General features: G+C 52.5%; 6 protein-coding genes across 8 annotated transcripts; 3 read left to right on the top strand and 3 right to left on the bottom strand.

Moving 5' to 3' along the window:
• Nucleotides 1-1,249: 1,249 nt before the first annotated feature.
• Nucleotides 1,250-4,549, bottom strand: NCU03258 (oxysterol-binding protein). Its single transcript, XM_959318.3, has 8 exons — nucleotides 3,707-4,549; nucleotides 3,538-3,615; nucleotides 3,366-3,471; nucleotides 3,187-3,297; nucleotides 2,834-3,112; nucleotides 2,527-2,776; nucleotides 2,161-2,474; nucleotides 1,250-2,108 (listed from the first exon to the last, which is right to left on the bottom strand). The coding sequence occupies exons 1-8, from the start codon at nucleotides 3,750-3,752 to the stop codon at nucleotides 1,703-1,705; spliced, it is 1,590 nt and encodes a 529-aa protein (XP_964411.2). The 5' UTR covers nucleotides 3,753-4,549; the 3' UTR covers nucleotides 1,250-1,702.
• A 1,209-nt stretch (nucleotides 4,550-5,758) lies between these two features.
• Nucleotides 5,759-11,240, top strand: NCU03260 (hypothetical protein). Its single transcript, XM_959320.3, has 2 exons — nucleotides 5,759-10,532; nucleotides 10,616-11,240. The coding sequence occupies exons 1-2, from the start codon at nucleotides 7,097-7,099 to the stop codon at nucleotides 10,678-10,680; spliced, it is 3,501 nt and encodes a 1,166-aa protein (XP_964413.3). The 5' UTR covers nucleotides 5,759-7,096; the 3' UTR covers nucleotides 10,681-11,240.
• Nucleotides 6,232-6,898, bottom strand: NCU16392 (hypothetical protein; the record flags this gene model as incomplete). The annotated part of the gene is made up of 2 exons (XM_011395080.1): nucleotides 6,232-6,675; nucleotides 6,848-6,898. 2 exons carry the CDS (start codon nucleotides 6,896-6,898, stop codon nucleotides 6,232-6,234), a joined length of 495 nt encoding a protein of 164 aa, XP_011393382.1.
• NCU03261 lies at nucleotides 11,012-14,339 on the bottom strand. Of its 2 annotated transcripts, XM_011394821.1 has the most exons (2): nucleotides 13,989-14,339; nucleotides 11,012-13,873 (listed from the first exon to the last, which is right to left on the bottom strand). In XM_011394821.1, the coding sequence occupies exon 2, from the start codon at nucleotides 12,078-12,080 to the stop codon at nucleotides 11,454-11,456; it is 627 nt and encodes a 208-aa protein (XP_011393123.1). In that variant the 5' UTR covers nucleotides 12,081-13,873; nucleotides 13,989-14,339; the 3' UTR covers nucleotides 11,012-11,453. The 2 variants fall into 2 exon arrangements, with proteins under 2 accessions (XP_011393123.1, XP_011393124.1); XM_011394822.1 differs by having other exon boundaries at nucleotides 11,012-14,339.
• A 1,037-nt stretch (nucleotides 14,340-15,376) lies between these two features.
• NCU03263 (transmembrane protein) lies at nucleotides 15,377-21,081 on the top strand. The gene is made up of 4 exons (XM_959323.3): nucleotides 15,377-16,149; nucleotides 16,206-16,506; nucleotides 16,571-19,236; nucleotides 19,301-21,081. Exons 1-4 carry the CDS (start codon nucleotides 15,958-15,960, stop codon nucleotides 20,621-20,623), a joined length of 4,482 nt encoding a protein of 1,493 aa, XP_964416.2. The 5' UTR covers nucleotides 15,377-15,957; the 3' UTR covers nucleotides 20,624-21,081.
• Nucleotides 21,082-21,791: 710 nt separating this feature from the next.
• On the top strand, nucleotides 21,792-24,831 carry NCU03264. Of its 2 annotated transcripts, XM_011394823.1 has the most exons (2): nucleotides 21,792-21,890; nucleotides 21,945-24,831. In XM_011394823.1, exon 2 carries the CDS (start codon nucleotides 22,161-22,163, stop codon nucleotides 24,474-24,476), a length of 2,316 nt encoding a protein of 771 aa, XP_011393125.1. In that variant the 5' UTR covers nucleotides 21,792-21,890; nucleotides 21,945-22,160; the 3' UTR covers nucleotides 24,477-24,831. The 2 variants fall into 2 exon arrangements, with proteins under 2 accessions (XP_011393125.1, XP_011393126.1); XM_011394824.1 differs by having other exon boundaries at nucleotides 21,792-24,831.
• The last annotated feature ends 175 nt before the right edge of the window (nucleotides 24,832-25,006 follow it).

A 25,006-nucleotide genomic window follows, 5' to 3' on the forward strand; every position in this document is an offset into this window, starting at 1 on the left:
GACCGGCTGGGGGGCATATCCCAATTTGATAAGATACCCCAGATAGGATAGCTAGCCTCTTTGTCACATCCCCAGTTTCGCTTTCCAAATCCATCCACGTAATATGTATATACATAGGTACCTACCTACACTACTTTAACTCGCTCGGTTAACTCGGCTGATGGGTGAACCATGCTCCCGCGATCGATCTTCCAATAGAAACAGAAAAGGTCACGCTTAGTCACCACCACCTCGGCGACTTACACTACCTATGTACACTACACGCCTCCCCCCCGGCCACGACATCCCACGCCAGTTTGTGACTTGGGGTTTCCGATTACATTACACTACATACATACATACATACATAGGAAAGCTCAGTGCCAGGTTCACAGCGAGCCAGGGTGTTTGAAGGTTAGCCGATTAGGCAACGCTGCGCACAACGTGGTTTGATAAAGTAGGAATAAGTTGGAATAAGTTAGACTTTCCGCAGGTTGTCGTCTGTCTTGGTACACCTGCTGGGATGTAAACTTGTTAGCTCGGTTACGGTGAGCTCGACAAGAAACATGGGTAGGATTGACAACGAACTGACTATTTCTTGAGCCAGATTTAAGGTTCCTTGCCATCCCGAAAAAAAAACGACGCTAACAAGTGATATCCCAGCAGAGCCATGAGTTTTTGGAGTTTTTTTTTCTTTTTTTTTTCTTGGCGGGTATTGGCAAACTGAACAAAGTTGAGGTCTCGGACACTCCCAGGTCTGTTTCAAGGTTACAGCGTGGGAGAGGAGGGTGTGCTTGGTTGCGGCTGCGGTTACGATGTGGGGGACAAGGCTTTAGGAACAGCGAGCTGGGAAATGCTTGGCGGCTTGGTTGGAAAAAGGAAGAATGGCGTGCCAGGTTATGTCTAAGTATCCGACAATGGAAAATCAAGGTGGGGTGCTGCTCCGGGTGCTTTTCCCACACGATTCGGGGAGCCCGGCCGTCCGGCCTGCCGGGAGGTTAATGGCTAATAATAGTACTTCGAGTATACACTAACAAAACGATGTTGCAGTGTCGGTGTTTCCTCAGTCGGAGGTTTGTGCAGAGGAAAGAAGAGGATGACCGCCGGTTCGGGATCGGACAGACGGACGGTATGGCCGGGACGGGATCTGGACGGCGCCGGTAAAGTTAATCCCGCCGGACCGGGATTGGTGAGCCCTGGCATATCCAGTTGTAACGTTGTTCTCTCAAAGAATTGTCATTTTCACATTCATTTTAAGCCGGACGTAAGGATTCTGGTAGTGAAAAAGTCAAAGCCTGGTGGCTTCCGCGTTTCCCATCAATCATAAAACAAAAATTTAGGTGCCGATAGGTCTCCAGACTCGTTGGGCGGAACGTAGATTCAATCACCTCATAGTCACTTTTACAGCTGTTGTAAAATTTGTACACGATACTGAAGAGCAAGTGGCATTGATCTCTTCTTCCGCATCATGATTGGAAACGGGTAATTTCGGAACTGGGTAACCAAGTCGGTGTAATCCGTCGGTGTAATCCTCAGTGTCAGGGCAGAGGTAGGATTATACGGACCTACATATGACCTCATGGGTGACCCAGACACTTGCCATTTCGAAAAGGGGAAAAAGCAGATATGCAAATGATCAGAGGTATCTTAGATAGAATTACACGTTTGTCCCACAGCATGACCAGTTATATGTCGATTGGTATTCATGCGAACTGACAGACCTTTAGTTCTGTGCATCCACAAACTCGTCATGCGAATCGTCCGTGTCGACCTTCTTGATAGGAGGCAAATCTTTAGCCATGTCTTCGTGGAAATTGATCAGAGGTCCCTCTTTAGCGACGGCACCCGTAGCGACAAGTAGCTTTTGAATCTCCGTGGTGCTTTCATGGGAAGGTTCCAACGGCGGATGCACCTTTGGCGCCGTGTCTACCGGCTCTGACCCCGCAGCAGCTTCCTCGTGATCCAGCTTTTCGTGGTCTATCGTTGGGACGGGAGGATGGGCTTCTTTACTGGGACTCGCTACGGGAGTTCGAGGGGGGATGGTGTTCTTCTCAACGAACCGCTGACCTTTCAAAATGGGATAAATCGCCATGATCTGCTCAGCCTGCTTCTCTGGAGTATCCCCATCTCTGTGTTTTGTTAGCCTTCGCCAAAAGCAAGTTCGTGATATCGCTCACTGACATTGTTGCATTGATGATCCACTCGAGGTCCTCTTCGCCCTCTTCAGAGCCGCCAGGGCCTCCCCTGACCATCCGGAAAAGGCGCGGATGCCATTCTACGCCGTCATTGATTCGCTTGGCGGCCTCCTCGCGCTGTTGGTCTTCGATTTTGGTTTTCTCGATAGTGGCCAGTTCGTGATTTCGTTCCTTGACCGCCTTGGCTGTCGCAGCCCAAATCTTTTGTGATTCCCGTTCTTCTTGCTCTTCAATAGGGCGTGCAATCGGAGGGCTAGATTTTGCGTGCAAAGCGTTGAAGAACATCTCTTTGTGCCCAGTCTGTTTCTTCTGTTAGCTCGCTGCTGGCATGGGCTTTGTATGTATAACCTACCTTTACATCTCGCAAGTACATCTCTTCGCTCCATAGACCCGACAGCTCGTAGAGAATTTCGCCAGTACTTTCCCTCCGAATAGTTCCACCAATGGCGTTGTAGGTACCGCTGACCCAGCCCTTTGTCTTGAACTCGACATCGGCCACAAGGTCGAGTTCGGGGCATCGCACATAACTGTGGTCTCCCAGTTCATATTTCATCTTGCCGAACAATATTCCTCTTGCGTACATGTTGGGCTGAGTGAGAATGCTGAAGCGCACGCGATGAGTAAGTGAATCGGAACACGCCTGGGGTGGGTGTACTCACTATCGCTCTCCCCTCTGAGGATCCTTGCCTCGATTCAAAAGACTCAAGATTGCGATGCCCTCCATCATACTCGCGGCAGAGTTGCCCAAGAATTTGCTTCGAGGCTTGAGTGTGCCATCAACTCTGATGTTATGGCCAGGAACCATGTAGAAGTAGCTCGACTTGGGAGGATGGTGTGATGTTTGCTCAGAGATGTAATAGCCTCGCGTCTTGTCGGGGAAGTCCCAGTAGCAGGTGAAAATCTCGCCAAGGACGGGGTTCAGCGGCTTCTTGACACCCCTAGAGGGAAATATCAGCAAACATGGCCACAAGCTACGGCGCAGCTGCCGCTATGCTGGAAGTAGGTCTCTTACGGAGGGCGGATATGCCAGCCACTTAGGTAGAACTTAACTACCGCCACGAACCTCTGTACCGGGTCATCGATTTCGGGGATGGGTAGGAGCATCTCGGGATGGCACATGAAACTGTAGCAGTCGGTCAATAGGTATATTCCGTCCGCTGCCCATGGGAGCCAAGATTGACCAAACCCTACTTTGTTATCCGTTCCAACATGCTGCGAGGTTCGAGGATGAAGGTTGGCAAGACGACTCTGCTAAGATCGGCGCCGGGTCTGAGCTGCGAGATGATATGCGACAGGACTGGGGACAAGGTCAGCAACAGTTGACGGGGTGGGCGTCGCTTGCCAGGTTAGAGGTTCGACGGACCGTTTCCCTGGTCGGGCTCAACAACGAGTGTATCGTCCTCGGCGACATCCTGGTTGGCATCGCCAGAAGATTTGCTGCCTAGACGGGAAGACAAGCACATGTTAGCAACAGACAAAGGACGATTCGCGTCCGGGGGCGATGCGTTCAGCGCAGCATCTCAGCAACTCACTAGCAGTAGATGTAGCCCTGCGGCGACCAGTTACAAGGCCCATCATCTTGTTGAAGCTCTACTACGGGTTCGGTGCCGTGGCAGAGTGGAGGCGACAGAGAAGAGGCGCTTTTTGCGGCGGCAGAGGTATCACAGGCGGGTAGACCAAGGTATGTTGAGATCGTAGAGGTCGACGCTGGGTCCGTAGGTCGGAAGGGAGATGCGACTGACGTGCAAGTGCAAATGCAAATGCGGGTGCTCTTGTCCAGGAACTTTTTAGGCAGGGTGGTATCGGGTATGTATCAAAACCTTAGGGGTCGGGAATTCCCACTCACGTCCCCTTCTTCCCACGAGTTGCGGCGGGACTGTTGGGACCTAGGGAAATGAGATGCCTGCGTGGATCGATGACGGCCCGGGGCTGACGGATGTTGGGATTTGGGAAGCTCCAGGCGACGATGGGGGACACCGGCAGATGGCGGGATTCGTAGGGTTCCCCAAGCGCGAAGCCGGCTTGCTGAACGGGGCGGGGCAGCCTGACATGGAGGGCGGAGGACGATGGAGGGGACCTGAATAAATGACGTGGGTGACCCAACCCCAGCCCAGCCCAGCCCAGATCCTCTCTTCTCCAGGGACTGGCCATTCAGCGAATAGTACAGGGACTCTAGAGATATGCTTCACGACCACCAAACTTGATGGCAGCCCATCTTTCATGATAATGAGGACCACAATACTTCAGCCTGGCATCATTAACGACCCTCGGAGATCCAAGTCTGATAATACCATGCATGAGCAACAATCGCCTTACCTTCCACCGGTGTCGCTCTCCGGCAAAGGTATGGTGTAGCTTGTGTGCCTGTCACTAATTGGTCGTACGTGTGTCATATAGGCCACAACGCGATACTATTACTGACGATTTCATGTCCCTACTTCATCTTTACATAGTCACTGTCATGCATACGCGACCCATATTTGGCTGCAAATTGGAGTTCCAGTGATCAAAAAAAAATCCAATGACCACGATCGCAATGGCTTCACGATGCCCCCCAGCCTCGTGAGTTTCCTAATTGGTAAATAGGTGATATTGTGGCTTAGACATTCTTGGCGATCCCGTTCCTCATCGTCTTCCATTCATCACCTTGGCAACTGACAGCAGCCAGTATCATTCACCGTTGTTGGGGCTCTCTGAAAGCCGCTGGCAGCGACCTTTGCTGTGGAGTCGCTTTTCCTCAACCACACAAGGAAAGGCCGCCCGGTTTTGAAGACCCGGTGCATGGGGTCATGCTCAGGCTGAGTCGCGTTGCAGAATCGAGGTAAGTATTTCGGGCATTTGGACGCGTGCGTCAATGTGGCTCTGGCTCCTTGAATGCGGATATAGAAGGGCTTGAGCAAAGAGTATCAACGACGGGACAGGAGATAACATCCATCCACTTGCCTTGGGTACCTGTACAGAGACGCCGGCGGCCTTCAGTTTTTGTGATATGAATAGACTTTCCAGGTTCATTCGACCCAGGCTAGAAGACCATATGATGGCCGACACGTGCTAACATACCTCTGAGCGGGTATGGTACCACGCAATGGAAGCACCAGCACAAGAGGCCATATAAGTTGACTACCACACTTTTGGTCCGGCCCTCAGAAACTCTAGACGGACTGTCATTTTGACTTGAAGGGGGGATCACTTGTGAGCCATGGACGACGTTGCACGGATCATGTTGCTGGTTCTAGGTACGGCCGAAGAGGCTGGCGATTGGAAAAGATTGCTCCAGCCTTCAAAATCCCTTCCATACCTTATCCAAGAACAACTCCAAGTGGAAGAGGGCACTCGACGGAAATCTGCAACCTCGGCCGGCGCAGATGTGAAGGCCGGCTGCTTGGAAACACGAACCTGGGTCTGCCCCTGGAATAGCGAAACTGGCAGTGGCCCTCTAGGGCGGGTTGCTGCTGCCAGCGTGCCAAGCTCAGAATTCGTGACCCTTGAAGCGCAGAGTGGAGACCCATTGCTCCTCACGGGCACTGGAGACCTAAGGGAGTCTCGGAGTATCGATCCGCGACCATTCGCGACCCTTCGCGAACCCTGAAACACGAAAGAAAATCGACTATCGAGAATGCTGCACCTCGAGGCCCATTGCCTGTTGAGGAAGGTGATGCGTGACGCCATCAGGGGAGATGGGACGGATCCGTGCCTGAAAATACGAGTTTAGCTAAGGAGCAGCCCGGTCCTGCTAGCACGGCACTATGATAACCAACACCGGTGCAGATGCGAGGTTGCCCGGGCGATATCCATTTCAGGTTCAATTCCTCCATGAACGGCCATTTGTCTGCCCGAAACACCTATCCGCATGTTCGCTCGGTCCAATTCTGTTCGATCCCGTCTCCCGTCCCTTGCGTTGACTTGAGCTTTCTCTCAACTGTTCAATCCCCACAACAAACGGTTTCCGCGGCCATATCGGACTGGCTGTCTTGTGACACGTTGGCCTACAGAGACAGTGTTAACAGTCCCGTCGTTGGAACCTCTTTACAAGACGAGCTATCGTTACATTACGAGCTTACTTCGTACTTTGCAGCTGTTGGAGGTCAGTCATCCCGGGCCGGGCCCGCCGTCTCCCTCCATTATAATCCAGGCGCAGACCTGTCCACCGAACATCTGCAACCGGCAGCGCTCCAGCCAAGGCACTGCCGCAATCCAGGACTCCAGTTTGTCCTTGCTTGATCCACGAATGTGAGACGATCACAGCTCTCTTGTCGGTCCTCCAGTCTGCTGGCAAGCAGATTGCCCTGCTTGACTCCCGATTCCCCTGACTGATCTGCCCCCGCCTCTCCTGCCTGCTGCGGGCAGCAGCGCCAGGTTGCAGGGAGGTTGCAGCACTTAGCCTGTCCGGCGCCCGGCTCGCACCTGCTCCTGCTGTCATCTCAACGACCGCACCGGGCGTTACGACAACATCCTCGGGGCCACCGCAGTGGCTGTCTGCGTACCTACCTACCGTACCTACCTACATAGCTGGAATTCAGTTTTGAACACCACCTTTACGGCCACCAACAACAATACCCATCCACCCTCCCAGCATTTACCGTCCTGCCGGCATCTTGCTTACCTTCTACTTCCATTCAGTTACCCGGGTCTCCCCCGAACATCACCACTGCCTAGTACCTACCTCTACCTACCTTGCCGCACCCCGTCTCGGCAACCCGAACCCTCAGTTGTTCCTTCGCCATATCACGTTGTCGAGGTCCATGCCCGCCGGTTCCTTGGTCGTACTACGGCGTTGGGTGTGCATGACCACAAAGTTCCCATACTCGACCCTGAACGGGCTCGGTCCGCGCCTACTGTCGCTATAACGTCTATACTAAGGAAGCTCGGGGCCCCATGACGCGCATCGAACACACAGCTATACACGACAATCGATTCACAGAATGGAGAACGAACCGCCAATTATCTCGGTACAGGAGGATGGCCGGGGTACCAAAAGGGGCCGGATAATGGGGAAGCTCTTCGGCCGGGTGAAGGAAGACCGCGAACGCGACCGGAAGCCTTCTCACGATAACACGGGAGCGTCTGGAGATCTGAATGATTTCTTCCACGGCTCATCAGACAAGTTGCAAGTGGCCCATCCAGGGCCCCCCACGCTTGCAAAGCTCGACACAAAAACTGCCGGCAGTACACGATATCCCAACTCTCTGAATGTGCAGAGTCCCACCGACCCTCGACATGATTTGGCTATCCGGGCACGCTCATACAGCCCACGGATCCGCAAAAACAAAGGCCTGAGCGTAAAGTTTACCGACGCGTACCCCGAAGTTATTGGGCATGGCGGCGACGAGTGCGATGTGCCCACGGTCGAGATCTCGAAAAGGAAGCAAGTCAGGTCACCCATGCCTCCGACCACAACTGCGTCTGCTTGGTCCCTGGATGGGGGTGGGAGACCTACTGGGTCACCGGGTGCAGCACAAAAGAACGATCCATCCTTTACACCAGGACCATTGCGACGTGCACAAACTGGGTTTGCGAATATACCCGGTACTGGGGAACACGAGCTAGCAGAAAAAAACAGTCCCCAGCCGAGGCCAAGAGGCAGCCCAGCAACCAATCCAGACGAGAAGCGCCGTTCGTTCATCGAGCTGCATCAAGCTGAGATGCGGGAAGCAGAAGGACAGGCCTTTGCCAATGCAGTCCGCTCGGCAAGCATATCCTCGCAAGCTACTCGAACTTCCGAGCGGCCACCCCTTTCGGCCACCAATTCAACGAGTCGAGGACAGTATACCGAGTCTCCAAGAGATGTTGACCTTCCTCAACTGTACCAGCCATCACAATCGGACTCTCTTAGTCAGCCCACAATTCCAACTTCACCCCGGTCCAGGCTCGGGCCTTCTCCCATACCCGCCCAGGCTCCTCGCTCTCCTCAGACATACGCTGTTGACTCATCTCGGTCTTTGCAACTGCCACGGAATGGGGCTCTAGCGTCAGAGACACAACACTCGCCGCTGCATATGCAACCGCAGCTGAGCCCGCTACCGACATCCGGTCTGACACCTGGTTTGGAACAAAGTCCACCCACCAGCTTCATCAACCAGTTTGGATCGTTTAGATCGTCGGGACGATCCCTGGAGGGGGAGAATTTTTCACCAAATGCAGCGCAGCAACCACCTACCCCGGCATGGAACCATGACCAGAGTGCATTAGACGATGCCCTGAGTACTTTTGCTGCACGGAGTACCCATCTCTTCGAGCTATTTCGTCTACACTCCGAGAGTGTGCGACCCTTGCTATCATCAACACCCGAACAACTCGTAAGGGCAGCGTTGTGGTGGTTCCTCACCGGCCGAATGGCCCTGGAAAATGCTGTTCGCGAACGGCCGGCGGGTCTCGAAGCTGAGCAGAGAAATAGCTTGGCTAAGCAACAAGCTCATGCAGACCTTGCCAAAGCGTATTGGTTATCAGAAAAGATGGTTCCGGAGATATCTAACAGCACATCCGCCCTGGTAGATGCGGAGGTAGAAGAGGTGCGAAAGGTTCTTGCGTCCAACCTGCGAAAATTGGCCGGATCGATGCAGAGGAACGGTTTCATGCCACCCGAGGAAGCACTCCTGCCTCAAGCGATAGACAGGTCGATATGGATAGAATATCCTTCCTTGACTCAGGATATCATCTCCCTTCTTTGGGGGTCTTCGAGTTCAGCGCTCGCTTCAACGCAGCAGCACCAGCCTGGGATTGGGATGCTAGACGCACTTCCATTGGGTGACTCCGACAACTTCTTCTCCTTTGGGCGTTTCCGCATCGAGGCATTCTTAATGGAACAAGGGAGAGAATCGCAGAGACTTCACTTTCCATGTTTCTTATCCATATTGAGGCCACAGAAACAAGCGGATATCATGTTCGTCATCGCAAGCCAAAATGATTCTGTTCAGCTTAGAATATCGGGTGATAAAAGCCTGGGTCCCGTGTGGGAGGACGTACGATGGCGCCCAGAAACACTCACCCTCGATGTAAGATTACCCAGAGGGTTTGCTCTGGTCCTCCAATGCTCGCAAGGTAGCTTCAAAACGCTGCGAAGTATGTACGAGTTCAGCGCAAAGGTCCATGCGAGCCTTTACGCGAAGCCAGACGAGAAGTGCCTATTCAGATCAGCTCTTCGAGCTTTTCAGTACGTCGACAATGACCCACAGGCCAGACAGTTTCCGAGGGAAGCAACGCCTGGATGCGAGCTTGCCCTGTTTGAGCGCCTTAAGAAAGAAGGCGCGGCAACTGGGCCTCGAACGTATCATCGCGGATTTCGAATCGCGGTTGTCACAGGACCAAAGGTCAAGACACTAAGCGGCGTCAATCAAGTGTACACTCCGCAAACACTCATCCAGCTCGGCTCCTGTCGCAATGAGGCAAATGACCCTGCCCTTTCCCTAAAATTCGAGAATGGCCGTCTTAAGGGAAGCATGGTGTTGTCCTTCAAGGATGAACAAGAAAGGTCGCAAATGCACAGCCTCCTCATTGGGTCAGCACTACAAAAGGATGAAGAGGTCTTTTGTGAGGTGCCGCTGAAGGTCGTCTGGTTCTCGGAAAGATACGGCGATTCGGCACACAACGGTCTCAAGCAGATGGCTGGGTTGAGTTGGCAAAGAGTCAAGGTGATCAATGACGACAATGATGGTGACCGGCCACCATGCGTTCTTGCTGATAAGCTTCGTGCGGTGTACGACTTCCAGGACGGCACATTTACTGACAGGATCAACGTCGCGCCCGGCGAACTGCGTCTAAGACTGGACGTACGTAACCCAAGTTGCATTATGGTGTTCCGCCAGCCCCAGGCAGACGCAACTCTGGCAATTACGGATCCAAAGATTCCGCGTGAACTATCCGAAGGAATGGCCGAATGCCTGGAAGTCCTGCAACAATCTCCCACCATCAGAACCTACATGTTCCCTAGTGTCGGGGAACTCCATGCCTTTGAATCAGCTATCACCGGCTTCAAAATTCTCTTTGATGGGATTGCTAGCGCATTTGCGATTTCTCGTCGCCGTATGGTGGTTCCCATTCACAAGAAATGGGAGGCAGGGTCAACCCGGATCCAGATCGTGCAGCAAGACGGGGTTACGCAGATGTTAACTTTCTTCGAGAACTTCACCCATGGCCAGTGCATGGGATTCACTCTCAAAGGAACTGACATCTTTGAGGCGTTCAACAGAGGCGGCAAGGCCGGGCTCAAGATTGCTGATGCCAAGTTTCCCTTACCCAAAGTCTTGCCCCAGAATGTCACCGACGCACAGGCGGCTGCGGACACGGCATTCCTGTGTCTAGATCTACCTGAGCTCCCGGGAGAACATGATGACATTACCATATTGTTTGATAGTGAAGCGGGTAAGTTCAGACGCTGTCTTTCCCTACCCCCCTCTCAGAAGCACTTTCTTCTACTTATCACAGCGTGCTAACGTGATACACAGAACGTGACAAGCTCGGCTTGTGTCTCCCGGCACCTGTGAAGGGCTCTAGATTACCAAAGAAATAGGAGACGACGGGAGAGCTGGATAACGTTGGGAGACTGCGCGAAAGATCTGGATGATAAGCTTCAAGCTGTTCTCGATCGGAGTTTGAAGCATGAGATACCCTCTATCATATCTATTTACAGTAACAGCAGTCGTTAGCGTTGAGCATTATGACGGATCCGTAGAACAAAGCACTCGGAGCATGGATTTGGATGATCGGGTTGGGACGTTGATAATCGGTGCCAAAGTTCACTAAATTATGCGGTCATTGTTTTCAAAGCCCATAATAAGGGCTTGGTTGACAAAGTAAGGGATCAGAGCAGAGCACATAAACCCATTCACTCTGCAGACATGCCCGTGATGAGAAGGAGGGGGAAGGTTTGGAGAACCTTTATTAAACTGTTAATATACATATAACACAACCAGAAATGAGACTCGTGATGTATAGCCGAAGCCATAACTTGAACATTCCAGTAGTAATCGAGAACGCCCCGACTCCAAGACTAACTTGATGACCTTGGCCCGGCTCTGCAAATTGGGACAGACCGAGCCTTTCTTGTAATCGATATCCCCATATTCTCATTCATAAACCATGTCTTCATTCCACCTGTCCCCGCGCGAAATGTGCAGCCTGCCTCTTGACATTGACTTCCAGTCACTGAGCCAGGACCGACCTCTGTCTTCTCTTCTCGTTTCTCTGGTTCGTGGAAAAAAAAACTACAACACCCCCATGTCTGTTTCGCATCGCCGTCCGTCCTCCACCGTCAACTCTGTCCAGCATGAAACACCGCAACTCCTAATACCGTCTCCTAGTCGGTTCCGGGCTGGGCGAGCGCGTCGGGCTGCGGCTCCGCGGTCTCATCTTGAGCCACTTCTTGGTGCTGAGCTCGAGCTCCCTCTCCAGCTCCGGGCTGGGGTTCTTGCGGTGTATAAAGTTACAAAACCCTCCACGGACACAACCCTCGCCAGAGTTCAAACGGCAGCAGGCCTCGCGGAAATCCGTCACGGGGCTGAGTTCGCAATAAATCGGCCGAGCAGCGTACCAGCGAGAGTTCAGATCGTCGCACGCTTTTTGGGCTGAGTCCTCGTACTTGAACCGCGCGTACACGTTGCCGATCAGGTGGTCGTTGTTGTTGTCGCACACCACCAGCTCCTCCAGCTCGCCGTACTTGCACATCTCGCACCAGATGTCCTCGTAGAAGGCGTCGAAGTGGTTCTGCAGCTGCGACGCGTTCATCCGGTTCTTGGGGTCGAAGGCGGGGTTGTGGTACAGGTTCGGCATCAGGATCGTTTGCGAGTAGCTGGGTTTGACGTGTTTGCGGGAGCACCGGTCGCCGTGGCGGCAGGCGCCGATCTTGTAATAGAACGAGCAGTTGACTTTGTCTTGCTCAGTGCCGAAGATGGAGGCGAGAAAGTTGGCCATTTTGTTGACTTGTTTTTTTTCTTTCTTATCTCGCTGTGATGGCGAGGCTGCGTATGGGGGATTTGATGGGTTGTGTGATGGGTAGGCTAGGAGAACTCTCAATGCAATAGTCCGTTGTCAGAAGGAGGGAGATGGCGAAAAGTCGAGTCGGTTTGTTAAGTCTGCTCGGTTTGATGAATGTCGAGGGTATTCGTTCGTCGTTCGTGAGCAAGACCGTTGGGTTGCGTTTGCGAAAAAAAAGTTTTCGAAGAATATCGTTGATCGAATCGCAGTTTTCGAGAAATGCTGGATGGTCCCGGTCGCCTGGTTGCTACGACGTTGGTGAATTTGAGAATCGGCGTTGTCGCACATGAAATCAATCTGTCGTGGAAAACTGAACCCAGCCGCGTCGCCTCAGTCGCGTCTAGCTTTCGCCACATGGGTGTGGCTGACTAAAGCTTTTGACCAATAGTGTTGTTGCCTTTGGCTGCGAGGCTGACAAGTAAATGGGGGCTGGTTGTCGAACATACAACACATGGCATCGTCCAGAAGTTGCTACGGGTAATGTGGCCGTAAAAGTCGCATACTGCATATGTCATCCGCGAATTTCACTGTTTACGCTCTACAGTATTCATGGACAACTATATCGCAAAACATTTACTTTGACGTCGTTAGATTGCTGCGCAATCCCGTCATGCAGTAATGCCTAGGTAAAATCACCATGCATACTCGGATGTCATCCAACGTTTCTGCCCAATCAGCGGTTGCCCTCGAGAAACTCATCGGCGCCGGAATCATATAACAGACCCGGCGACCGGCAAGCTCGAGACACGACATCAGCTGTTGAAATCGGCGATACTTCCGCGGGACGGCCGGGCCGGTCGTCAGTCAAGTCACAGCGAACCGAAAGCCAGTAAACCCCGACGAAAATATATGGAGCCCAGCACTCAATCCGTTATCGTCGGGTGCGGGTAGGAGATTGTGGGTATGACACAAGATCCGGACACGAAACATTGTAACAACGACACACCTGTGCATTCGGTCAAGAACATACGTAGGTGTTAAGTCTCAAGTCTCAGTGGGAAATGAATTGCTTTCCCGTTTTTCGACCAGACGAGTAGCTCAATGACAGTCAGTCAAAAGGAGTTGCCATCTCCGGTTATCCTCGAGGCCTGATTGTTGATCCAGGGAGCGCAAATTGTACTGTTGAAATCTGAAAACTAAAGAGACGTGGCTCGGTTGCGGGCAACCACTGGTGAGCGTTTGTCCAACCTCACACGTGGAGTGATTGCGTTTCTGTGCATCACGGCTGAATCTTCTTGCGTGTTTTAACTTGGTAGATAGGTGAACGTGGCCTACCAGAGATGAGGGTGTCGTCCAATCCTCTTTTTTTTTTTGTGACGGTGTCCCGGTTTTGTCGTGTTGTAGTTGTTTGGACTTTGGCTACCGGACAGCCAACACCGATCTTGACGGTCCCAACGATGGCTGAATGGTCTTTGTGTGGCCAGACCCTTGGTTGCAGGCCAGTCTCAAAGTTTTCATATCAAGTCGGGTGATAGGCCCGGAGATAATTTGTCAATTGTCGCGTGAGGTTCGTTGTAGTGGTGGCCTTCGTTGGGTGAGATGATGTCGCTTTATCCTTGTTCACATGTTGGCAACCCAGAAAGGGGAATTCTTCGTCTATCTCGGGCACTTTCGAGACCCCTGCGTTGGGAGATTTGCGACAGGGATCTGTTTATTAGTGAACAGCCGATTTGTCGATGCGGTGGCCTCCTGAGGCGTAAAGGTCGTAGATGGCCGTGGATTATCGCACGCTGGAATTAAGAAATCAGAATCCAAACTGTGATGGAGTGCGGAGCGTGATCTGCTTGAAGAAGCAAATCGAGAGACTGGATAGCCTTGATTGTCGGCGGGTTCATGGTTGTATACTTGAAATTAACTTTGATGTAGATGCGATGACCGAATCAAGTCGGCGTCAGATTCGGGGCGTCAGGATTCGATAGAGGTGAGGTGTAATACCTAGAGATGATACTCTGTGGCCGGTAAGGGGTCTCGGAAACAGACATACGCATCTTGAGGACGATTTTACAGCAGCACACACTTTTGGTGGAAATAGACAAAGAATACTTGTCCGCATTATATCTCTGTCCTCTTCCTTTTGCCCGCCGAACTTTTATCTCTGACCTGTCAGCGCTTCGCTGTTCCCTGTGATCGCTTTGGCGATCCTGTTGACTCGGAGCAAGTCACGGCCTAAAGCATGCACATTTCAGCCGGCAAGTGCAAGCGCAGCGATAAGTGGACTGGGATCTGCGGGGCACGTAGGTAGGTAGGTCCCTTCATTACATACCTCTACTGACTGGAAGCTCTTGCCTGGGTTAGCACCGCTGTTAAGCTCCCATATTTTGGCCATTAATGCCGAGACCTCAATGTTATAACACTTTACCTAGCTGGCACAACTGCCGGTAAAATACCTCGTGGATATTGGTGATTCTAGAGGAGAAATGAGAGTATATAATATGGGCTAATTGCCACTTGGGCTGCCTCTAGGTTCTAGCTAGGTGCACGACAATGAAGCCACGCAAGCGAGACAAGCTGGGAGTCTTGGAGCGCATCTCCAAATTTTGAGTGTTGCACTCTTCCCCCCAGCCCCAACCCGCCGTCCAGGCCGCTTCCAAGGATCACACCTTAAGCTCAGACTTCGGTACCATTGCTTGTGGACCGCCATTCATTCGATGGGAGCGGAGCTCGACCTTCTGACGTACTGTGTCCCTACTAGCGTTCGATCCGTCGTTTCCCAATTGGCTGGGTGGCTGGCTACCACATCTCCATATCGATTCGAAGCAGTGTGAATTGCGAGGCAAAGCGTGAATGGAAGCTCTCCTTAGAAGGTCGTACTGTGGTTGCGAGCGAAAGTAAATGGAACCCCTTCGTCAACTACCGCGCACACACCACCATAGGGTACCTCTAAGTAGCTCGGCAAACGAAGCCCCTTCGTGGTTTTGTATAGGGCACTGCGGTATGGTCAACGATCGTCAGCGACCTGGCCCACGGGTTTTACTTGGCCATCTCACCACACGTAGGTAGCTGGGTAGGTACCTCTACTATGTAGTGTAGACAGAGCGCCCGGGATGTCCACGGGTGTCCCTGGAGGTTCTGGCTGGCAGGCATCTCCAGTTCCAGAACGCCAGGACGCGGCCAATAGGAGTGTTGGGAGGCTGCGTGGAGAGGCCGTGGAGAGCAACAATAGCAGCTTGCACCAGCACGAGCAGCAAGCTGAAAGAGGCTTGGACACCTCCACACTTGAGCTGCGTGGGACCCTTTTTAGCCATTTCCCAGCTGGGGGTTGCGCGGCTTCCATCCTCAAAAGCATTCAGTCTCGTCACTCCGTCCGCTAGTGTTTTTTTTTGTTGTTGTTGTTTTTATTCCCTCTCTTCATCTCCGGTCTCTCGTCTCCGTTCTGTTTTTCCCCCAAACATCCAGTTACTCACGGAAGCACAGGTCCAACTTCTGTGTACCTTTGCTGTAACACCTTCCAAGGAGACCGGTTCGGTTTCCTTGTTTCCTCCCCCCCACCCTCTCTTCTAACCTACACCTTTCTGCGATTTCTCCCGCTCTCTACACCCTATTATAGGTTCCATTATTTGAATATTACTTTGGCTGCCCTGCCACTGCACCTGCAGCCACTCGATTACTCTAGCGCCAATCGCCCTCGACCAGTGACGCCATCTGTTCTGAACGGCACGGTTCGTTGCGCCTTCCTGACCGGACCTCCAGCTTTATATCGACAACACTTCTTCGATAGCTCAGATATATCCTCGAGACAAACCGAATTTCGAGCGAATACGTTGACAGCGACGCTACAAGTCGGGCTGCTGACGTGGCTTCCTCGTCAGACACAATGGCAACGCAGCAATCAGCACAGGAGCTGAAGCAGCAGGGCGCAATTGAAGCTGCACAGGATCCCAACAGCAGTGTCACGGCCGAAAACGCCGAGAAGAAGATCGTTGACGAGAGCCAGCAGCTCGGCATCACTGCCTTCACCTTCGACCCTAACGCTAGCGCGGCGGAGAAGGCAGCACAAGCCAGAGAGGTACGTTCCCAGCCCTCAAGCAACATCACTGCTGCTCCGACCTGACACCGTTGTAGGCAATTCCAGATGGCCTTCGGCGACCGAAAGGATTAGCTATTGCTTCCGATCTCGATGATGGAACCAAGGCCGATATCGATCTCCCCCCACCCTCAAAGGCCGGCGCCCTAGATCTCCCAACCACTGCCGATGGAAATGTCATTGAGGATGGCCGCACCCCTGAACAAATCGAGGCCGATTTGATCAAGAAGGTCGGCTGGGCCCCAAGATTCGGCTGGCCCAAAGACCCCGAAGAAGAACAGGATCTGCTGGACCACGCAACATGGGTAGAATCTAACCTCTCCGAAAACTATTTTGGCGGTACGTACGAGCTTCAAGTGGTATCCTTTCAAAAATTCTAGCTTTCTAATGTATAATCTCACAGAATGGTACCATAACGTGGCCGTCATTGTTTTTGCCTGTCTCTCATCTTGGCTAGTAGCAGTGTTGGGAGGCGGCCTTGCCTGGGTCTTCATAATCATGGCTTGCTGCTCGACCTATTACAGAACCTCGATTCGCCGGGTGCGCCGAAACGTCCGAGACGATATCACGCGGGAGCTAGGCCTCAAGAAACTGGAAACTGATAATGAATCCGTCGAATGGATTAACTCATTCCTTGTCAAGTTCTGGCCCATCTACCAGCCCGTCCTCGCTCAGACCGTCATCAACTCTGTCGACCAGGTTCTCAGCATGTCTACCCCCGCTTTCCTCGACAGCTTGAAGTTGAAGACCTTCACTTTGGGCTCCAAACCACCTCGTATGGAGCACGTCAAGACCTATCCCAAAGCCGAAGATGAGGTTGTCATTATGGATTGGATGTTCAGCTTCACCCCCAATGATACCGCCGACATGACTGCACGCCAACTTCAGAACAAGGTTAACCCCAAGGTTGTCCTGGAGATCCGAGTTGGAAAAGCCATGATTAGCAAGGGTCTCGATGTTATCGTTGAGGACATGTCCTTTTCTGGTTTGATGCGCCTCAAAATCAAGTTCCAGATGGCGTTCCCTCACATTGAAAAGGTGGAGATGTGCTTCCTGGAGAGACCCAAAATCGATTACGTTTGCAAGCCTCTCGGAGGCGAGACCTTCGGTTTTGACATCAACTTCATCCCCGGCCTTGAGAGTTTCATTCAGGAGATGATTCACGCTACGTTGGCGCCAATGATGTATGCGCCCAATGTCTTCCCTATCGAGGTTGCGAAGATGCTCGCTGGCACACCCGTCGACAGAGCCATTGGTGTGGTTGCTATCACTTTGCATGGTGCGCAAGGCCTCAAGAACCCCGACAAGTTTTCCGGAACCCCCGATCCCTATGCTAGCCTTTCTCTCAGCAAGAGGCAGCCTCTTGCGCAAACCAAGGTCATCAAGGAGAACGACAATCCTCGCTGGAACGAAACGCATTATATCATTATCTCCTCTTTCAATGACTCCCTCGACATTGATGTTTTCGACTTCAATGAGATCAGAAAAGACAAGAAACTTGGTACCGCCTCCTTCCCTCTTGAGAATCTGGAAGAGATCAACGAATTTGAGAACGAGAGACTCGAGCTCAAGTACGATGGCAAGGCTCGTGGCGTTGTGTCCTGTGATATCCGTTTCTTCCCCGTGCTTGAGGAGACTAAGCTTTCGGATGGCACTGTGGAACCTCCCCCAGAGTCAAACACTGGTATTCTGAGCTTCACTGTTGAACAAGCCAAGGAACTGGACGCATCAAAGAGCATGGTTGGCCAGCTCAACCCCTACGGAATCCTTCTACTCAACGGCAAGGAGGTGCACAAGACGAAGACGATGAAGCGCACAAACCAACCTATCTGGCCTAACGGCTCCAAGGAGATTTTGATTACGGACCGCAAGAACGCCAAGCTTGGTGTTGCCCTGAAGGATGATCGCGATATTGCCGGAGATCAACTTCTGGGCACATACCAGATCAAGCTAGATGATATGCTCGAGCTCATGGCCAAGGGCCAGGACTGGTACAACCTCGCTGGTGCCAAGACTGGTCGGGTGAAGATGATGGCCCAGTGGAGGCCGGTTGCCATTTCTGGTGCTGCTGCAAGCACTGGAGGCTACTCCACGCCGGCCGGTGTCTTGCGCTTGCACTTCATCAATGCCAGATCCCTACGCAACGTGGAAGCGCTTGGCAAGTCTGATCCATATGTTCGAGTTCTGCTTTCTGGTATTGAACGTGGTCGCACTGTCACTCACAAGAATAATCTCAACCCCGACTTTGACGAAGTTCTCTACATTCCTGTTCATTCTGCGAAGGAGCGCCTCCAGCTTGACGTTATGGATGCCGAGAACATGGGCAGAGACAGGAGTCTAGGCCTTACCGAGATCTTCGCCGGTGAATACATGCACAAGGACCCCGAGACTGGTGAATGGCTGGTTCACGAGAAGAAGGAACTTCACCAAGATGGTCTACGCATGCACGGAAAGGGCGTTGCCAAGGGTGTTCTCTCCTACACGGTTGCCTTCTACCCTTGCCTCAACGTCGCTGACCCAGAGGATGATGAAAAGGACGAACAAAGCGACCAGTCCTCTGAGCCTAAGCAGTCCTTGGATGTTCCGAGATCCTCCGATGCTGGCCAGTTCTCCTCCACTCTGGAGAGAACCAACAGCATCAAGCCAGAGAACGGCGGAACTTCGAGGCCTATTACACCCAAGACGCCGGTCACTCCCACTTCTATCGCGCCCTCGAGGAAATCCAGGGATGAGAAGGAGCCGCCCAAGCTTCACCTCAACCCACAGGAACTGCTGCAGTATGAATCCGGTCTAGTTATTTTCAAGCTCATGGAGGCAGAACTCCCGAAGAGCCAGTGCCGCGTTGAGGTTTGCGTTGATGATTATGCTTTCCCGTCCTATGTCTCCTCGACTTCAAGGACGAAGACTCACACTTTTGATGAGATTGGCGATTGCTTTATTCGTGAGCTAGAATTCTCGAAGCTCACAATCAAGATCAACGAGCGTTCCGAAAAGCAGGAGGAAGGTGGCAAGGAGAACACGCTTGCTCGTCTGTCAGGAAACACCCTCGATACACTCAAACAATGTCTCGTAAGTCTCATTGCAAGTGGGTAAATGCAAATATTTCAGACCATGGCTAACAGTCACATCACAGAACAACCCAACCACCCTGAAACTCAAGAACGAGGATGGTAAGGTCTACTCGATCAAGGTTAGCCTGAAGTACGTTCCAGTCCGGATGCAGCTCGACCCCAGTGAGAGCATCAACAACATGGGCCATCTTCGTGTCGATGTCCTGGATGCCCAGAACCTTCCGTCCGCCGACTCCAACGGCAAGAGCGACCCTTATGTCAAGTTCGATTTCAACGGCCAGGAGGTGTTCAAGTCCAAGACCGTGAAGAAGACATTGAATCCCACCTGGAACGAATTCTTCGAAGTGCCGGTTCCAAGCCGTACCGCAGCTTCCTTCAAGGCTACTGTGTGGGATTGGGACTTTGCCGATAAGCCCGACTTCCTCGGTGCTGCGGACATCAACCTCGGTCAGCTCGAGCCCTTTAGAGCACAAGAAGTACGGCTTACTCTCGATGGCAAGTCGGGCGTGCTCCGCCTTCGCCTCCTTTTCCGCCCCGACTATGTCACCAGAACCAGACAAGGAACGTCAACACTGGTTGGTACATTTTCTGTTCCCGGGAAAATCGTTACAGGTGTCGCAGGCGTCCCTCTAAAGGGTGGCGCTGCGGTTGCTGGTGCCGTTGGGCACGGTGTTGGCAAGGGCGCGTCCTTTATCAAGCGTGGCTTCCGCAGTCACACCAAGAGGGATGATGATTCGGATAGCATGACCAGTAGTTCGGTCGAGCTTCCTACTATCGTCACTAATGCGCCAGAGGCTGCTTCGGGCCTGAAGCGATCGGCAGTTATTACCGAAGGTGATGGCTCATCGCCGAACGAGCTCCGTCATGCGCGGACAAGGAGTGTGGGTGCATCCTCTGTTCGTAGCGCCATGTTACCTGGAGCATCATCAGGAACGGCTTCTTTTACGGTTGTGTCTGCTTCTGGATATCCTCCTTCAACAGATGTGTACGTCACGATTACACAAATGAAGGATGGAAAGTCAAAGGCGGTTGGCAAGACCAAGCATCGCAAGTCTTCGAGCGGCACTGTCAAATTCGACGAAACCTTCAATATTCAATGCACGCCTGACTCGCAGTTCAAGATTGAGGCGAAGGAGCATCACACCTTTGGAAGCGATGATCACTTGGGGGAGAGCGTCTACTTTGTTGACGAATCAAACTCCGGACAGGAGAAGGCGCTGAAGGTTGGAAGCGGAACAGTGTACATCAAGAGCGGGTTCGCTCCGTCTGAGAGTGCCCAGGACGCATCTAGCGCACTTAGCCCCGACCAGAGCCCCAAGTCTTCTAGTATGAGGAGGAGCTTCCTGAGTAAGGGTGCTCGATCCCCTAGCCGCGATGGTCCTTGATCTGGTTTTGTACGTCTCTTGTGTCGTTTGGAAGGAGTTCACGTTAATTATACGGTGGCTTAGTTTGGCTAGGTCTGAAGGGATGATGGGGGATAATTAGGGCGTATCGAGTAACGTAGGATACTTTGGCCAGCAATGATACCTTTTTTGCAGCACAATCTGCCTTGACGATGTACAAGTGCTATCACCTCAGGATCAAGGACTTCTGACGGTCTCTGATAACCTACAATACAAAACACTACTGGTTTGTTAGCTTGGTTCTTGTTTTGGGGAAGAACAGGGGCAGGATAAAAGGCAACCTATTTGATAGTCCTTGTTGGCCTTGGAAAGAGAGTCACTCGCCTCCATTTGTAAAGTTTCAACAATGACCAGGGCTTTCAACATCGCAGAAGCATCTCTCGCTCCATCCTCTTCAAAAAGTAAAGTCAAAATACCAATTCACAACATCTATTCTCGAAAACTTTGGCCGCTTTACCCAAGTCTATTCATTTAAGCTCTAGCTTTTCTGTACCGAAGTACATAACAAAGGACCAGGTCGGGATTGTAATCAGCTTCGTTGAGGAAATCTGATTGCAGTCCGGCGGTACTTACAACGCTTCGTCTGAAGAGAGACCTTAGCGGCCAGCCGGGTCTGGGAGGAAGTACCGTTTGCCGCCAAATCACACGTGGGTTTTGTGACGCTAGTTCTTGCGGAAATTGCGTCTGGAGCATATAATGCAAACGGTAGGCGTATGGACAGGATGGAGGCAGGCAGGAATTGGGAAGTAAAACACAAAAAGCCAAAAGTGTCTTCCATCCCACATTTCTATTCTGTTTTTGGTTGTCTCGGTCCGGTTTATTGTCCTCGTCGACGTTTAATCAACGCTAAACAGACGAAATGTATAAGAAACCTAATGGAAATGCCAAGCGATGCCATGTCGCTGTTAGTGTTTAGTCCCGTCTTCTTCAGGGGGTGACAGGGTAGGTGACATGGTAGGTTACTTCCAACACAAGGGAAGTTGCCGTGGTTGGTGGTCGATCCACATGCTCCCGTCCCGCAGGAGGGGTCTCCCCTAAAAGGGTGCAGTTCCTTAGCGCCCCTTGCAGAAGTGGCTCCCAGGCATTACCGATCACCCACCCGACCCACAGGGGCACTCCGCTGTAACGTCCTGGACAGTTCCGAGTAGTAGCAAACGCCATTCCCAGCCAACATCGCAACCAGCAACCTCAAGACTCCCGTTCCAGCTGGATTGTGAAAGTGTTCAAGAAGAACTGGAGCTTCATCACAGTCCGGTAAACATGACCTCTTCATGACCTTGCCCTCTTCTAACGTTTGGATCAGAGCCTGGCACGTCGCGCCCTGTCTATCACCTCTGTTTTCGTCCGGATCGAGAAACGGCACCACCACTCACAGCATCGGCATCGAAGCCCTCGAGTATTCCCAGCGTCCCAGTGTTCCACGACATCGTGAAGCCGATCGGAATCGATATAAACGCCAATTGCCTGCACTGAACCACTCGCGGTTACCGCCGATATCAGACAACTTGTATTGCCTAGGATGGATCAGGCCGATATACCGGCGCTGCTCTCGCGCCTCGCTAGTGATGAGGATGCGGCGCGCAAGATGGCAGTGTTCAAACTCCAGTCGTCCATCAACGACCCGGCTTTCGCTGATGTCTTCATCGCCTCGGGCGGCCTCGTCGTTCTACGCCGCCTCATAATGACCACTGGCGGAAACACACTGGCATATTCGTTGCAAAGCTTGAGTCGACTGCTCGAAGTGGACATGGGCTGGGATATCTTTGAGGGCCCCAATGCGGGAGAGCTTGTCGAGCGTGTGGTCGAGCTTATTGTTACCAACCCGCTCGTCAATATCTTACGGGGCGCCATGTCCATCTTGGTTGGCCTTGTCAGCCATTCGCAATCGACAGCCCGCGGGGGCACGCCACGTACGCCAGGCACCTTCGGTTTCAGGGCGCTCAAGCCTGCGGTCGCGGTGTATCCGCAATTCTTCGAACTGGTCATCATGCAGTTGCAATCGGCAGACCACGCCCTCTGCGCCAATGCCTTGATGCTGATCAACGCGCTGATACGGGACGCGGTATCCAACGACAGTGGGCCTACCTTGCTCGTGTCAAGCGCAAAGGGGACAGTGCCTCCTGGTGAGGAGTGGTCCAAATTTATCAAGAAGCTTCAGGATCTGGGACTGATCAAGGCGGTGTACAATCTCATGCAAAGTTCGTCGTTGCAGGACCTCGCGCACTCGTTACTCGAATTTCAGACACTCACAAAGATCCTGCTTCAAAAATGGAGGGCGGTTCGGGTGGACTTGGAGCGGCCAGAGCACAGGAGAGCGCTGAAGGGTTTACATCTTGCGAGCGCACCGGACAGACGGCAGACTAACGGAGGCTTGACGACCTTGTCCCCCACAGGAAGACCATCAACGGCCGCGACAGTTGTGGCCAGTGAAGAGGGAGGAAAGGAAACCGGCGGTGAGCCTGCAGCAGGGAGGAAATCAAGCCGACGACATAACCCCGAGAAGTGGAGGAGATTAGGTTTCGAAACAGAATCACCCGCATCTGAGTTCGAAGTGGCCGGCTTCCTAGGCATGATGGACCTAACAGACTACGTGCGTAAAAACGAGGATGGCTTCCAGAAGCTGCTGCTCGAGCAGTCCAGCAGGCCACTCAACGAACGATGCCCCGTGGCGCGGGCTAGTTTGGCCGTGACGATGATATTGTATGAGCACTTCGAGATTGAGAAATGCGATCTGGACGATATCAGAAACGGCGGCTACTACCAGCTTATCGACGGAGGCGGCAAGGCCCATGACAAACTCTTCCGCCCACTGTTGCTTCAGTGGTCACGACTACACACCGCGGGACTACATGCCTTCTTCCGGATGTGGAAGGCGACTGGGGCGACTCGATATGATTTCGACAAGGTAGCAGAGCTCGTCCGGATCTTGATCGATCAAGTGGTTGGGCAAGCCAGCAGGAACAAGGACGTGCTGGAGGTTGAGGACGAACTGCATGAGTATGATTCCGGAAGGCTACGAGAGCTACAGATGGATCTGCTAGAGCTCTCATTCGAGGATCAATGGGGTTCCCATCTCTTCCAGGTTCGTGAAGAGCTTAAGCACGAAGCACTGCAGTTCGTCAAAGAGCAGCGTATTCGTTGTCTTTTGCAAGGTTCGTGGTTCTCCAAGCCTCAGCCTCATCGATCAGACCACTCTAGATCAGAAAGCCTCAAACCCGGACAAGAAAAGGGTAGCCGACTGTACCAGCCTTGGCGTTTCGCAAAGCTTTCGCACAACAGGCGATATCTTCATTACGCCGACTTTGCCGAACAGACAGCACACGATCCTGGTCTAGAAGCTTTGACGGAGAAGATCGATTTGCTCTCCACCAGCTCGGTGGTATCGAACGTCTCCAACGCGGATGATGCCGCAGCAGCAGGAGAGAACGGAAACCAGGCGTCGTCAAGCTTAACAAGTCTCACCAAGGACGCCAATTCCGCGTCGGCAACGGCTAAATCCACAACGAAGATCACCATCTACAGCCTTTCCGAGAATGTCTCACCAGAGCTGGCTAGCCTTGCCACCGCAGGCAAGACCAAGGAGCAGCCGATCCTGACGCTCCATCCCCTCAACCACAGTTTGGCATCGGAGTGGCTCGATGGTCTGCTTATGCTCCTCAACCAGGCGCCCATTACGGCCGAGACTAACAAGCTCGTCACGCTGGTGAGCGAGTATGGCCTCAAAATACGTCTGCTCAATGTTAGGGCTGAGGCGGTCGATAATGGACCGGTCCCGGGCGCTGGTCAGGTGCCCAGTCGGGAGGGGCTGGATGAGGATTATTACTATGAGATCTGAGCTGATGGCTGGACTTTGTCGACGGTCTCCGTTCCTCCACAGCCCCCCTTCATGTCTTTTCCAGATCTCGTCTTATCTGATGCTGGACTGGAGGGACGTCATTTCCATTCTCGTCCACAGGCATCTCCGTTGGAACTCAAACGCGCTCCGTTTTATTTCACCTTCTTTCTTCATGCTTATATTATCTTTGTTACTATACCCAAGATCCCGTTATCACATTATCTTGTGCTATCTACATTGTTCTATCTTGCTTCTCACTCCACGTGGAGCTTTCGGTTTGTTTGAAGGTTGATCGTATTGTACTATATCATAGAAATATTTGCTAAAAGTTAATTTTCTGGATCATAATGACTCCCTACGCCAGTACATTCCTGCAGATGGTGACCGTGGAAGATTTGTATGAGGCATGTACAGTTCGCTGTCAAAAGTCTAACCTAGATCGAAGGAGAAACATCAGCTGGAAGACGGGAACGGTGGGGCTTGCCCCTGATTTCCGTCAGCTCTAACAGGCATACGTGCCCCTGCACTGT

This window comes from Neurospora crassa, linkage group I (genome assembly GCF_000182925.2).
Source record: "Neurospora crassa OR74A linkage group I, whole genome shotgun sequence".
NCBI classification, from domain to species: domain Eukaryota; kingdom Fungi; phylum Ascomycota; class Sordariomycetes; order Sordariales; family Sordariaceae; genus Neurospora; species Neurospora crassa.

Excerpts from the sequence above, each read along its gene's own strand:
- NCU03258 (XM_959318.3), bottom strand. The coding sequence starts at position 3,752 with ATGATGGGCCTTGTAACTGGTCGCCGCAGGGCTACATCTACTGCTA. Across the intron at positions 3,616-3,706 it reads CAGGGCTACATCTACTGCTA|GCAGCAAATCTTCTGGCGAT; the intron begins GTGAGTTGCTGA and ends CTTCCCGTCTAG. Across the intron at positions 3,113-3,186 it reads GGCTGGCATATCCGCCCTCC|GGGTGTCAAGAAGCCGCTGA; the intron begins GTAAGAGACCTA and ends ATTTCCCTCTAG.
- NCU03260 (XM_959320.3), top strand. The coding sequence starts at position 7,097 with ATGGAGAACGAACCGCCAATTATCTCGGTACAGGAGGATGGCCGGGGT. Across the intron at positions 10,533-10,615 it reads ATTGTTTGATAGTGAAGCGG|AACGTGACAAGCTCGGCTTG; the intron begins GTAAGTTCAGAC and ends CGTGATACACAG.
- NCU03261 (XM_011394821.1), bottom strand. The coding sequence starts at position 12,080 with ATGGCCAACTTTCTCGCCTCCATCTTCGGCACTGAGCAAGACAAAGTC.
- NCU03263 (XM_959323.3), top strand. The coding sequence starts at position 15,958 with ATGGCAACGCAGCAATCAGCACAGGAGCTGAAGCAGCAGGGCGCAATT. Across the intron at positions 16,507-16,570 it reads CTCCGAAAACTATTTTGGCG|AATGGTACCATAACGTGGCC; the intron begins GTACGTACGAGC and ends ATAATCTCACAG. Across the intron at positions 19,237-19,300 it reads ATACACTCAAACAATGTCTC|AACAACCCAACCACCCTGAA; the intron begins GTAAGTCTCATT and ends GTCACATCACAG.
- NCU03264 (XM_011394824.1), top strand. The coding sequence starts at position 22,161 with ATGGATCAGGCCGATATACCGGCGCTGCTCTCGCGCCTCGCTAGTGAT.